Source organism: Monodelphis domestica, chromosome 3, assembly GCF_027887165.1.
Source record: "Monodelphis domestica isolate mMonDom1 chromosome 3, mMonDom1.pri, whole genome shotgun sequence".
Lineage (NCBI taxonomy): Eukaryota > Metazoa > Chordata > Mammalia > Didelphimorphia > Didelphidae > Monodelphis > Monodelphis domestica.
Window position 1 is genome coordinate 34,978,977 of NC_077229.1, and position 14,933 is coordinate 34,993,909.

Genomic DNA, 14,933 nt, shown 5'->3' on the forward strand with positions numbered 1-14,933 from the left:
TTTTTATAGCTCTGTTTAGATCCCTGGATCGTTAGGCTTGAACCAGCAAGGACCACAGGGAAGAAAGGGAAGAGGAATGAATACACAGGTGAGGGGAGAGAAAGAGAGAGAGAGACAGACAGACAGACAGAGACAGAGAGACAGAGAGAGGAGACAAGACATAGGAGAAAGTGGAGACAAGGGAGGGAGGGGGAGAGACAGAGACAGAGACAGAGAGAGACAGAGACAGAGAGAGACAGAGACAGAGACAGAGACAGAGACAGAGAGAGCCTCAGAGGAAGCTCCTAGTTTAACAACTGATATGCTGGCCAACAGACAGAGCAACAGCCAGTACAAAGGAGACTGGGCTAACCAGGCCACATGGCCACCATTGACTATCCTCTGCATCTTGGGAGGGAAATGGAGCATCAAAGCAAAGCCAAGAAATGCTGCTCAGGTAAGTGAAGATGATGATAACTGACTACAGAGACAATTCAGATCTGTGTAAGTTGGATTTCATTTTTGCTTTGTTGGCCAAGAAAACTCATAGGCTCGTAGATTTAGAGCTGGGTAGGTAGGTGACACAGTGGAGAAAGCACTGGGCTTGGAATCAGGAAGACTCATCTTCCAGAGTTCAAACCCAGCCTCAGACACTAGTTGTGTGACCCTGGGCAAGTCACTTAACCCTTTTTGCCTCAGTTTCCTCATCTGTAAAATGGACTGGAGAAGAAAATGGTCAACCTCTCCAGTATCTCCTCAGAGACCACAACAAAAGGGGAAATGAAGACTTGAACAGGACTGAACAACAATAAAAGGGCCCTTAGACGCCATCAGGTTTAGCTCTCTCATTTTACAGATGAGAAAACCTAGGCACAGAGAAGTTAGTGACCAAAGGTCACAGTTCTAGAGCTGGAAAGCACCTTGGGAGACACCTAGCCTAGCTTCCTCATTTTACAGATCAGGAAACTGAGGCTAAGAGTTAGTAGCAATTTGCTCAAGGTTACATGGCTAGAAAGTATTTGAGGTGGGCATCAAGGTCTTTCTGACTCCAAGTCCACTGCCTTATCCAGTATATTATGCTCAAAGGCAAACGAGGGAACATATAGATACCAATGGCAAGTCTGGAGCTAGTAAGGCAGCGGCAACCACAGATAGAACAATCAGGAAAAACTGAGTTCAAATTCTGCCTCAGACACTTTAGGACTTGGGGAAAGTCACTTAACCTGTCTACCATAGTTTCTCTAAATGTTAAAAAATGGATAATAACAGCACTTACCTCCCTGGATTATCAAGAGGATAAATGAGAGAATTATTTGTAAAATCATTTACTTAGCACAGTGGTGGGCACATAGTTGGGGCTTAATAAATGTCATAAAGGATTGAGTCAGGTTGCTCAGTGGATAGAGTCAGGCCTGGAGACAGGAAATCCTGGCTTCAAATCTAGTCTCAGACACTTCTCAGCTGTGTGACCCTGGGCAAGTCACTTAACCCCCACTGCCTAGCCCTAACTGCTCTTCTGCCTTGGAACCAATACTTAGTAATGATTCTAAGATGGAAGGTGAGGGTTTTATTTTTTACAAAGAAAGAAAGAAAGGCAGATTGTGAAGGGTCTTGAGTTCAGGTCACATCAATCAGCCCACAATGGAGGGAGAAAATGCATTTCTATAGTCCCTACTATGTTCCAGGCACTGTGCTAAGTTAAGTACTTTTTACAAAGCTTATCCCATTTGATCCTCCCAGTAACCCTGAAAGGTAGATGCTATTATAATCTCCATTTTGCAGCTGAGGTCAGGAATTATGTGACTTGCCCAGGGTCACCTAGCTAGGAAGTATCTGAGTCTGGATTTGAATTCATGTCTTCCCAACTCCATATTTAGTAGCAATTTTAAGACAGAAAGTAAGGGTTTTAAAAAAAGAGAAGGGGAGGCAATGATATGACTAGACCTGTGCTCTAAGGAGATTATACTTCAGCAGCTGAGTAGAGGACAGAGTAGAGTGAAGAGATTTTGGAGGACACCCAATCAGAAGACTGGTAGTCCAAACAGAAGTCGTGATAGTCTAAGTGAGAGGTCATGAGGGTCTGTGAGTGGCAAGAAGACATATAGGAGAGCTGTAACGAATGACAAAATTTGACGAGAAAGATTGGATATAGGGGGTCAGTTCTAGAGAAGAGGTGCAGATGTAATGAGAATTTCAAGCTTGGGTAACTCTGAGGATGGTGGAGCCTTCAACAGAAATGGGAAATTTGGAAGAGAAGAAGATTTGGGGAGAAAAGAATAATGAGTTCTGCTCTGGACACATTGAACGTGCAATGGGACAGGCCACTTTGAGATCTCCAAAATGCAGAGATGGGGCTGAAGCTCAGAAGAGAGATTAGGACTAGTCATACGGGGCTAGACATTTTCCCAGAGATGATCACTGACCTCCTCCTGGGAACTGATAAGGTTGTCAAGTGAGATAATATAGAGAGAAAAGAGAAGAACATGGAGCCTTTCAGATACCCATAATTAGTGGGCATGTAGATGAAGAACCAGCCAAAGAGACTAGAAAAGAGGGATCAGGAAAGCAGGAGAAAGTTGTGTCATGGAAACCTACAGAAAGAGTATCCAGGAAGGGATCTCTGGTGTCAAATGCTACAGAGGCCAAGAAAGATGAAGATTCAGAAAATGCCATTCGATTTAGTAGCTGAAAACGCTGGAGACTTTAGAGAGAACAACTTGAAGTGAGAGGTGAGTCAGAAACTTGTTTATAAGAGTGAAAGGAGAGGAAGTAGAGGCAGGGAGTACAGATTGGCTTTCTCGGGGATTTTAGCTAAGCAAGGGATGAGAGATATGGGTGGGGTTGATAAGATCAAGCATTCATTTTTTAAAGCTGGAGAGACATGGGCATATTTGGGAGCAATGAGGAGGAAGCCAAAAGACAGGGAAAGGAAAATTAGATGCAGAGGAAGTTCTTTCACTTTTGTTTGCCTCAGTTTCCTTATCTGTAAAATGGGGATAAAAATAGCACCTGCCTACTTATCCTCATTATGGTGATCAGATGAATTAATGTATGCAAAGTGCTTTGCAAACCCAATGTTACCTATTGTTAGCTGTTGTTGTCATTACTATTATTATTATTATAGTGTAATGAAAAGACCTGTCTTGACATTAACATTCACTATCTGTGTAATTTGCTTTTGAATATGGGAAGCAATGGGATCAGGGGCACACACATGGAGGGCAGGTTCAGTTGGAAAGAAGGGGGAAATTTAGCCTAAAGCAGAAAAGGCTTGTTAGGAGACATGGACACAAAAACTGGGCAAGAAGGATTAGGTTTATTCTATTTGACCTCTGAGAATGTAATCAGAAGCAGTTCTAAAAACAAGAAAGGGGCAAACTTAAAGCTGGGTATGAAGGAAATTCACCTGGCAACACCAGTCCCTACCAAAGCAAAATGAACTCCTTGGGATTGTATAATTGGAAATCTGTTACTCTAAAAACTCCATTTCCCAGGAGCCCACTGACTTCCTGTTGTTACGACTTCCTGTAGACAGGGGGACATATTGAGTGGGGTTCCTGGTCTTGTTTTTTTTGCTTACTGGGTTGTGACTGTGGTGGTAAGTGAAGTTTTTGAACAGGTAGATTAGCCATGGGCACATGGTTTTATTTTGTTACCTTTTTATTCCTTTACTTCTAATGATCATTAATAAATCTCTAAAAATATAATATTTTTTATTATTGTACATTAATTTTAATTTTTACAGGATGAATTCCAAAGCACTTAGCACAATTCCTGGCACACAAGAGGCTCTTAATACTTACTACTTATTAACTGACAGACTACTTTCTTGCTGGAGGTCTTCGAGCAAAGGCAGTCACATAGTAGAGGAGATCCTTTATCCCATGTGGGCTGGATTAGATGGCCTCTAACATATTTTTCTCTCTTGGAGATTCTGAAATTTCCTAATGCTAAGTCCTCAGTATACAGCTAAATGAAATGACTACCTGGGGATGAAGGGCACAGGATATAAAGGAAATTTCTTTAGACATTAAGTGATAGGAGCTACCATACCCAAAAGGACAATCTCAAGCATCCCTGACATGAAATACTCAGAAGGGGAATGGTTTGACTCTAGAGGTAATGAGATTCTATGACCCTTGTTACTGAAAGCCTTCCAACAGAGGCTGCATAATAGCACTAGCCCAGGATGTTGTAAACGAGACTCTTGTTTAACAATGGATTAGACAAGGGCAGTTAAGACAGTTTAATGGATTGAGAGCCAGGCTTAGAGATGGAAGGTTCTGGGTTCAAATCTGACCTCAGACACTTCCTAGTCACTTAGCCGCAACTGCCTAGCCTTTACCATGCTTCTGCCTTGGAATAAATAATTAGTATCAATTCTAAGACAGAAGCTAAGGGCTTAAAAAAACAAACCAAAAAATCCCAATGGGTTGTATTAGTTTTCTGAGGTTCCTTCTAATGTACATTTGTAATATTTGAAAGCATGGACCACCTCCCCACCATCTACTATGTCGTGTTGCAGCTAGGTAGCACAGTGGTTACAGCACTGAGTCTGGAGTCAGAAGCACTGAGTTCCAATCGTGTCTCAGATACTTCCTAGCTGAGTGACACTGTGCAAGTCACTTGCCTGTTTCTTCATCTATAAAAGGGGATAAAAATAGCACCTGCTTCATTATCCTCATTAAAGGGATTAGATGAGTTCATGTATTGTATATAAAGTACTTTGCAAACCTAATGGCTATTATTAGCTGCTTTTGTCATTATTATTACCATTATTACAGTGTAATGAAAAGACCTGGAATCCAATCTTTACACTAACACTCACTACCAGTACAAACTTGGGCAAATGTCTTTACTTTTTTGGACCTCAGTTTCCCCATCTGTCAAACAAAAGAGTTGAACTAGATAGTAGTAAAAGCTAATATTTTTCTAGAGCTTTTAAGGATTGCTCAGCACTTGCCATATATTTTTACTGAATCCTCACAATAACCTTGGGAAGTGGGTGCCATTTTCAGCCACTCTTTACAAATGAAATGGAAGCAGGCAATGACTTGCCCAGGGTCACACACCTAACTAGTGTCTGAGGCAGGATCTGAACTCACAGGTCTTCCTGAGTCTAAATCTAGTATTCCATCCACCGTGCCACCTAGCAGCCTGGCCAAAAACCCTTCCAGATCCAGCTTTCTAAGCTATGATTCTATAAGCTTTAAATATATATATATATAAGATATATATTTTTTAAAGTTCATTGACACAAATATCTACATATATATTTGTATGTATAGACAGATAGACAGTAGATAGGCAGGTAGATAGATGGACAGAAAGGCAGATATAGAGATATGGATAAATAGAGAGATAGACAGGTAGGTAGGTAGGTAGGTAGAAAGACAGACAAACAGCTAGCCAGCCAGTCTAGGTTTGTTGTTTCACTAGTATAGAGAACTCCCACTGAGGATAACTCCTTTTAGTTTAGCAGGTCAATGGACTTCTTTGTACTTCACAGTCATTGAGAACTGCCCAAAATATGAAAACAGCAAGTGACTGTTCCAGGGTCACTTAGCCAGTAAGTATCAGAAGTGGAACTTGAACTCGGGTTTTCCTGCTTCGAAGGCTGGCTCACTTTCCACACCATGATACCACCTCTCTTACGTATTTTTATTAGGAAAATGGAGAGCGTCCAGAGAAGGGGGATTGGTAAGGTGAGGGGGCTATGCATCCACGTCATATAAAGATCAGTTGAAGGGACTGGGGATGCTTATTCCAAAGAAAAGAAGCTGCAGGGAAGGCATGAGAAATGTCTTCACAGGGCAGGAGCATGGAAAAAGGATTCATCTCATTTTGCCTGAGGACAGAAGGCAGAACTGGGAGCAAGAGGGAGTAGAGAGCGAAGGCAAAGTGAAAAAGCAGCAGTTAGCTTTGACATCAGAAAAAAAGTTATAAAAATGAAAACTGCCCCTATGGAGAATGAATTGCATTGAGAGGGAGTGAGCTCCCCATCACTGAAGGTCTCCAAGCAGAGGCTGGATGAGCACTGGTTACAGACAGCATTATGGCTCAAGTATGGGCTGAATGTGATAGCTACTGAGATCCCTTCTTATTTTGAGTTTCTGAGAGTCTGTATTTAGTATTTTTCTTATTGAGGCAGCTAGGTATAACAATGGAGTACTAGATCTGGACCTGAGTTCAAATCCAGCATCAGACACTTCCTAGCTGTATAACCCTGGACAAGTCATTTAACCTTATTGACTCAGTTTCCTCATCTATAAAATGGGGATAATAACAGCATCTTCCTAACAGGATTATTGTGATAATCAAATGAGATGATACTTTAAAACACCCAGCACACCTCAGGCACTATATAAATGCTTATTGTCTTTTCTTTCCCTTCCCCAGTGAGATTCTGTGCAATTTCCCTCACCTCTCAGGCTCCTTTTCCTCATCTTTCAAATGGATTCACTGATAACCTACTCCGCCCACCTTGAAGAACTGTTGTGAAGATTAAGAGTCACAAGGGCTGCAGAAAACCCTGCCTGGCCCAGCACCACGGAGGATGCCTGCCCTGACTCTGGGGATCCACCAGACTGTGCATGGATGACTCCACTGACCCTCAGCCAGAGCAGGGGACCAGTGCCAGGAAGGACCTTTACCTTTCAGGGGGGGCGCTGTCCGTGTTGCTACTGTGCCGTCTCTGCATCTTTCTTAACACCTGAAACCAAAACATCCCATCAGGCCCTTGTGCTGCAAGACCCCCCCTTTGGGCCTCCATGGCCCAACTGTAAAAGGAAGGCATGGGATCAGACGATAACTTACAGCTCAGTTCTAAGAGCTGCCCCTAACTCTGACATTCCCAGTTTTAAGTCCCCTCCCAGCTCTCACCTTCCCAGTTCTAAGCTCCCTCCTAGCTCTGACATTCTCAGTTCTAAGCCCCTTCCCAGCTCTCAATTCCCTCTTCTAAGGTTTCTCGCAGCTCTAACATTCCCTGTTCTAAGGTTTCTCGCAGCTCTAACATTCCCTGTTCTAAGGTTTCTCCCAGCTCTAACATTCCCTGTTCTAAGATTTCTCCCAGCTCTAACATTCCCTGTTCTAAGGTTTCTCCCAACTCTAACATTCCCTATTCTAAAGGTATTTCCCAGCTCTGACATTCCTTGTTCTAAAGTTCTTACCAGCTCTGGCATTCCCTCTTCTAAGGTTTCTCGCAACTCTAACATTCCCTGTTCTAAGGTTTCTCCCAGCTCTGACATTCCCTGTTTTAAGCTCCCTCCTAGCTCTGACATTCTCAGTTCTAAGCCCCTTCCCAGCTCTCAATTCCCTCTTCTAAGGTTTCTCGCAGCTCTAACATTCCCTGTTCTAAGGTTTCTCCCAGCTCTAACATTCCCTATTCTAAGGTATTTCCCAGCTCTAACATTCCCTATTCTAAGGTATTTCCCAGCTCTGACATTCCTTGTTCTAAGGTTCTTACCAGCTCTGGCATTCCCTGTTCTAAGGTTCCATCCAGCCCTGACATTCCCTGTTTTAAGCTCCCTCCCAGCTCTGACATTCCCTGTTTTAAGCCCCCTCCCAGCTCTGACATTCCCAGTTCTAAGCCTCCTCCCAGCTCTGACATTCCATGTTCTAATCTCCCCACCCCTCCCCTCACACATTCCCTCCCGAATCCTGTCCTGAGATGCTCTGTATCCTCACCACAGCTGTGATTCATTCAGTCTTGCACTATGCACATGGCAACCACTGTGAGGTTGTCATAGTAACAGCACCAAGGCAACTCAGGCTCAAACTTGGCAACCTCCCCATCCCTAAGGGACCATGCAGTGCTCCTCACAAGGGCCGGCCCATTTTGGCCACCCGTTTCCCTGATCGCCTTGACCCCACCATTCCTTGTTGTGGAACCAGGGTCACATGAGAGCCAAGAGAGGAGTTAGCAGGAGAGAGCAGCCAGGACCGCCAGCATTGGGAGGCTGTGTCATGACGGCAGTAGGTCAGGGCTAGGGCAGATCAAAGATGTTTTCAATTTCTGAGAGTTTACTAGATTGCATATTTCTTTAAGGCAGGGCCCTCAGTCTGACAGAAGCTCTGTATCTGTCTTTCACCAGGGGTTAGTTAGCTCCATGATCTGGGTTTGGTTACTTAATAAATATTTTTTCAAAGGAGTAAAGAACGAATGATTCCAGGGACAGCGGGGTAGCACAGCATCAGGTCTGGAGTCAGGAAGACCTTGTTTAAATCTGGCCTCAGACCCTTCCTAGCCGTGTGGCCCAGGGCAAGTCATTTACCCCAATTGCCCAGACTACAAAACTGATACTAAGACAGAAAGTAAGGATTTAAAAAAAAAGGATGCATGATTTCCCTAAGGAATAGAAGGTCTTTGAAATCAGGGATTATTTTTCATTTTTATTTATATTCCCTGGGCTATACCTGGAACACAAGGGGCTAAATAAATGTGCACTGAAGAGAACCGAATTAAAAGTCTAATGGGACATCAGGACATTAATATATTATACAGACCTTCACAAATCCAAGAAAGCTGAGGTCTATGTATCAATCAATGAACAAACGGGCATTTATTAAGCACTTAAAGTATGCCAGGCTCAGTGTGGAAAACCAAAATCAAAACAGTCCCTTCCCTCTAAGAGCTCAAATTCTGCCAGGGGAAATAATATGTACATTCAAAATGGATATTTTGAAATATAGTCTTTTCAAAAAAATGAAAATACAAGGAAACTTCAGAAGGGAAGGCTGAGGCTCTAGTATCTAGGGGAATTAGAAGGAAGGATGTGTAGAATGAGGAATATTCTAGAAGAACTCTAACATTTCTTCTAGATCTGAGTCTAAAATCCTATAGATGAGGACTATAATAGAAGAATATAAAACATCTTCTAGATCTACATCTAAAATCCCATGGATGAGGAATATTCTAGAAGAACCCTAAAATTTCTTCTAGATCTAAGTCTAAAAACCCTACAGATGAGGAACACTCTAGAAGAACTCTAAAATTTCTTTTAGATCTAAGTCTAAAATCCTACAGATAAGGAATATTCTAGAAGAACTCTAAAATTTCTTCTAGATCTAAGTCTAAAAATCCTACAGATGAGGAACACTCTAGATGAACTCTAAAATTTCTTTTAGATCTAAGTCTAAAATCCTACAGACGAGGAATATTCTAGAAGAACTCTAAAATTTCTTCTAGATCTAAGTCTAAAAATCCTACAGATGAGGAACATTCTTGAACTCTACAATTTCTTCTAGATCTAAGTCTAAAAATCCTACAGATGAGGAACATTCTTGAACTCTAAAATTTCTTCTAGATCTAAGTCTAAAATCCTACAGATGAGGAACATTCTTGAACTCTAAAATTTCTTCTAGATCCAAGTCTAAAAATCCTACAGATGAGGTACATTCTAGAAGAACTCTAAAATTTCTTTTAGATCTAAGTCTAAAATCCTATAGATGAGGAATATTCTAGAAGAACTCTAAAATTTCTTCCAGATTTAAGTCTAAAATCCTATTAACAGTAAGAAATCAAGTAAGAGGTTGGTTACTCTTTTTTTTTGGCCAGGAAGTAGGAAAATTAAAATAAACATGGGGCTGATAGCCCCTCTGTCTTCTTCCCTAGGCAGATTTCCCCTAGAGACAGCTAAAGTAAAGTGCATAGAGTACCAGAGCAATCAGTAAGACCTCAGTTCTAATGCTGTCTGAGATACTTACTATGTGACCCTGGACAAATCACTTAACCTCTGCTTATCTCAGTTTTCTCAACTATACAATGGGTGTAATAATAAAACCTGCCTCCCAGGGCTGTTGAGAGGGTCAAAAGAGATAATATTTATGTGCTTTGTAAACTTTAAAGAACTATTTAAATGGATGACTATTGTTGTTATGATGACCATTAGTATTGTAATAATAATTATAAGTATTAATTTTTTACTTCAGTCTTGGACTTCACATTTTAGGATATTGAAAAGATGGAGAGTGTCTTGCACTATCTAAATTTGTTATTTAGTTATTTCAGTCCTGTCGGACTCTTTGTGACCCCATTTGGAATTTTCTTGGCAGAGATACTAGAGTGGTTTGTCATTTCCTTCCCCAGCTCATTTTACAGATGAGGAAACTGAGGCCAACAGGGTTAAGTGACTTGCTTAGGGTCACAGAACTAGTAAATGTCTTAGTCTAGATTTGAACTCAGGAAGATCTTCCTGATTCCAGGGCCAACGCTCTATCCATGGTGCTGCCACTACATAAATGGTTAACTATATTATTATTGTTATGATGACTGTGAATCTGCTCAGTCCTGGACATTTTAGGAAGAAGACTGAAAAGCTGGAGAGTGTCCAGAGGATGATAGAGGAATTTGAGTCCATTTCAAATGAGGCTAGGTTTACCCTGGAAAAGAAAAGTCTTAGGGGGAGGGCACCTTCAGTGGTGCAACAGATAGAGCATCAGGCTTGGAATCAGGAGGACCCAAATTTAAATCTAGCCCAAGACACTTCCTAGCTGTATGACCCTGGGCAAGTCAATTCACTTTTTTGACCATAGTTTCTTCATCTGTAAAATGTGCTAGAGAAGGAAATAGCAAAAACCAAAAACAAAAAACAAAAACAAAAACAAACCAAACAACTAAAAAAGGTGTCAAAAAGAGTTGGACATTGAAATAAATACTCTTTGAAAAGAAATTAAGGGACTTGGAGTAGAGGATAAGATGGCTGTCTTCAAGTATCAGAAGAGACTGTCTTGTGACAGAGGAATTAACCTTGTTCTGCTTGGCCCCAAAGAGAGCTGGGAACCACAGGCGGAAATTTCGACAAGGTAAAGTTAGTCTGGCAGGACGTGCCGCAGAGTAGGAGGCAGAGAAAAGAAGTTCTTTCAGAAATGGATTGAATGGCTGGCCAGTTGACTGTCCCTTCCTTGAGGGCTGTGGCTGGCCTCCTTCTGTATTCTCAGTACCACAGCAGGAACTTAGAAACTTTCTGCAGGACTGAATCATTCCCCAAGGCTTGTACAAAGTAGATGCCCGGTGAAAGCTCATAGACTTGACTCTCTCTGCTCTTGCTCCTTTGGGGTATTTCCATTAGCAGCTCGCAGGTATTCCAGAGGTCAAAGGGGAAATCAGGGGTCTCAGAAACTGACTCCCTCATTCAGCATCCTCATATCTACCAGCGTGTTATTCTTATAGCATAATTTGGACCACGTCACTCCTCTGCTCAAAGAGCTCTGGTGGCTCCCTAATACCTAAAGACTTGAAATGAAGCTTCTCCGGTTTATCTGTAAAGTCTGGCTTCAGTTTACTTTTTGAGCCTTATGACACATTCCTCTCCTTTCTGGACTCTGGTTCTGGCCAGAATGGACCACTAGCTGAGACTCTGCCCAGGACATTCTGTGCTTTGCTTTGGCTGCTCCCTGTGCCAAGAATGTTCTCCCTCCTCTCTGCTCCTGAGAATCCTGAACTTCCTTTCAAAATCAGATTGAACCATTCCCTCTTGCATCCTCTTTCCAGCTGATAGAGCCTCTATCCTGAAATTACCTTTGTGTATATTTCATATTTACTTCCACACACTCAGGTTGTGCCTCTTAGAGAATAGAGCTCTTCAGGGTCTGGTTTCTGTTTTGCCTTTGTATCCCCACTTCCTAGCATGGTGTCTGGAATGCCATAGGTGATTAATAAGTGCTTGCAAGTGACTGACTGATGACAACAAATTGTTGTGTTCTGAAATTCTGTTTATATGCTTACTAACTGTCTAATTAGCAGCATGATGCAGTGATTGGTCACACTCACAAAAATCTGGATTCAAATCCCACCTCTGACAGCTACTACATGTATGGCAAATCATTTTATGTCTGGGCCTCAGTTTCCTCATCTGTAAAATCTCAAAGTCTCTAAGGTCCCTTTCAACTCTCCATCTATGATCCTATCATCTACTCCTTATGTAAGCAAGTTTCTCTGAGACTCAATTTCTTCATCTATAAAATGGAATAAAAATAATTTTTTGAAGTTTTAGATATAAAAAAATTTAGTAAATATTTTTCTCTCTATTTTGCAGATAAGTAAACTAAGTCTCAGAGTCTCAGTGGTCTTTGAAAGCCTCAAATGAATATTGAAGACAAGGTGCATTAAAATTTTATAGTTCAATATCAAAAAATGTCAGTCATTATTAGTCACGATTGTGGTTCTAGATCTGGAAAGGACTTAGAAATGTCAAGTTTGACCTCATTATTTTAGCATCATTAATAATATTAATAATTAATAACATTGGGTTAGATTTAATATTTATATTTTAACATTATAATTAATAACAAATAAATGATTATGCATAATATAGAATGTTTATATAATTGTATAATATAAACATAATGGATGTATTATATATAATTTATTAGTATATATACTTAATATAAATATTATTACATAACATACATATATAATTATTAGAAATTATTATTAATAACAAAATGAGGGGTTAGATTGGATAGATTTTGAAGTAATGTTTATATTAAAATTATAGTATATAGAATTATAATACATCACATATTATTAGATAACATAAATATTATAATATATACAAAGTGCTTTGCAAATTTTTAATAATTTAGTGTTAGCTACTATTAATTCTATGTAATTATGATATAATCCTGTCATAATAATTTCTTATTCTTTGTAATTATATTATAATTCTATATAATTAATTATAATTTACATCTAATTGATTATGATTATATATAATTGATTATTGTTTACACATAATTATATTAAAATTCTATAATGATTTGTATATAATTATATTATAATTCTATATAACTTATATGTAATTCTATTATAATTTTGCTATAATTACACTGTATATATAAATATATAATAATATATGTTAATTGTGGTATAATTTAGAGCTTTAATAATAAGTAAGATAGCAGTTACTAAGTAATTAAAGGTTTGCACTTATATTTTTTTAAATAGATGAGGAAACTGAGGCCTAGCATGACTTTCCCATGGTCCCAGTGGTAGCACAAGACAGAGCCAGTATCAAACTCAGGTCTTCCAATTGCTGAGCTAATGGTCATTCTACACCTCACTGCCTCTTACAGGTTTATTACTGTTTCCCAATAAACCATAGTTTCTCCAAAGAGGAAGGCCCAGGTCTTTCTTGGTACCAGGGCAGATGGCTGCAGGGGCATTAGTTCTTGCTCAAGGCCATCGCCCCTCTTGTACTGACTACACTCTCTTCCCTTCTACATCTTGACCCACTGGTGAACCTGTTCAATTCTATTCTGTCCTCCTCTTCAGAGTCCCTTAGCCCTTCATCATATCATCAATTGTGCCTGTCTGGCCTTAGCTCTGGATCACTCCCACCATCCATTGCGCTTGGTCCTTCTTGGATGCTGCTGAACAAAACTGGAGAAAGCCATAAAACCATCTCCACCAGAGCCACTATGAATGTATCACATAATCCCAACCTGGTCCTCTCTGCCACTATGCAATCCTGCTCTACTTCCCTCATCAGCTCACTAACTCATTCTCCAAACCTTTTCATCCCTCCTCAAACCTCCCATGATTCTGCCTCCCTACACCCTCTCAATAATGAGTCCTATTCTATTGAAAAAAAATTGAGGCCATTGGCCAAGAGCCTCTTTTCTTCTCTTCTTCAATTCCCAACATTCAGGTGCTTTCTGCCACTCTCTTCCTTCATCCCCGTTTTATCCTTCCCAAGATTAATCTCTACCTGCTCAAGCCTCCTCCAACAGATCTGTCATCTCCACTTGGTCATTTATCCACAACCTCTCTCTGCCTCCTTGATGCTTCTCTATTGCCTACAAGCATGACCAATTCTCTTCCATCCTCAAAAACCCTGACTTGAACCATCTATCCCCAACAGATATCATCCTATATCTCTTCTGCCCTTCATGGCTAAATTCCTTGATATAAAAATTTTTTCCCAGTTTGTTGCTTCCCTTCTAATTTCAGTTGCATCAGTTTTGTTTGTACAAAACCTTTTTAATTTGATGTAATCAACGTCATTCATTTTACATTTTGTAATATTCTCTACCTCCTGCCTAATCTTAAATTTCCTTCCCTTCCCACAGATCTGACAGGTAAGCTATTCTATATTCACCTACTTTATTTAGGACTTCACTCTTTATATTTAAGTCATTTACCCATTTTGAATTTACGTTGGTACTAAATTCCTTGAGAAGACCATCTACAACACATGCCTTTGCTTCCTTTCCTCTCATTTTCTCCTCTTAACTCTGCAACCTGGCTTCCAACCTTGTCCTTCAACCAAAAATGCTCTCTCTAAAGTGACTAATGGGGGCAGTTGGATAGCTGAGTGGATAGAGACCCATGGCTGGAGATGGGAGGTTCAAATCTAGCCTCAGACACTTCCTAGCTATGTGGCAAGTCACTTAACCCCCATTGCCTAGCCCATATCGATCTTCTGTCCTCGAACTGGCATTTAGTAGATTTTTTTAAGATAGGCACTAAAGGTTTAAAAATAAGGTTACTAATGAACTCTTAGTTGCCAAATTCAATGGCCTTTTCTTAGTCCTCTTTCTTCTTGACCTCTGTGCAGCCTCTAAAATTGTTGATCATTCTCTTCTCCTAGATAAGTCTCTTCTCTCTAGTTTGGGGGTCATGGCTCTTTCTCTCCTGGTTCTTTTCTTACTAATCTGATGGCTCCTTCTCTGACTCCTTTGATGGATCTTTATATCATGCCTGCTAAATGTGGGGATCCCCCAAGGATACAACCTGGGCCCTCTTCTCTTCTACCTCTAAACTACTTCATTTGAGGATCTCATCAGCTGTCATAGTTTTAATGATAATCACTATGGAGTTGACTCACATCTACTCTAGACTCACATTTCCAATGGTTTATTAGATATCTTGGGTGGCTAGGTAGAGCCATAGCTCATACAGTAATGTATCTGGAATCAGGAAGACTCCTCTTGCTGAATTCAAATCTGGCCTC

At 40.4% G+C, this 14,933-nt stretch overlaps 1 protein-coding gene across 10 annotated transcripts in view; it reads right to left on the reverse strand.

The window, feature by feature from the left end:
* RNFT2 (ring finger protein, transmembrane 2) overlaps nucleotides 1-14,933 on the reverse strand; it is a 91,619-nt gene that overhangs the window by 70,400 nt on the left and 6,286 nt on the right. For 9 of the 10 annotated variants that reach the window (XM_056821677.1, XM_056821675.1, XM_056821673.1 and 6 more), the window contains one exon: nucleotides 6,633-6,691. In XM_056821677.1, the coding sequence (XP_056677655.1) occupies nucleotides 6,633-6,691 (59 nt within the window). Of the gene's footprint in view, nucleotides 1-6,632; nucleotides 6,722-14,933 lie in introns of those variants that run through there. The other variant, XM_001374608.5, reaches the window with a different exon arrangement.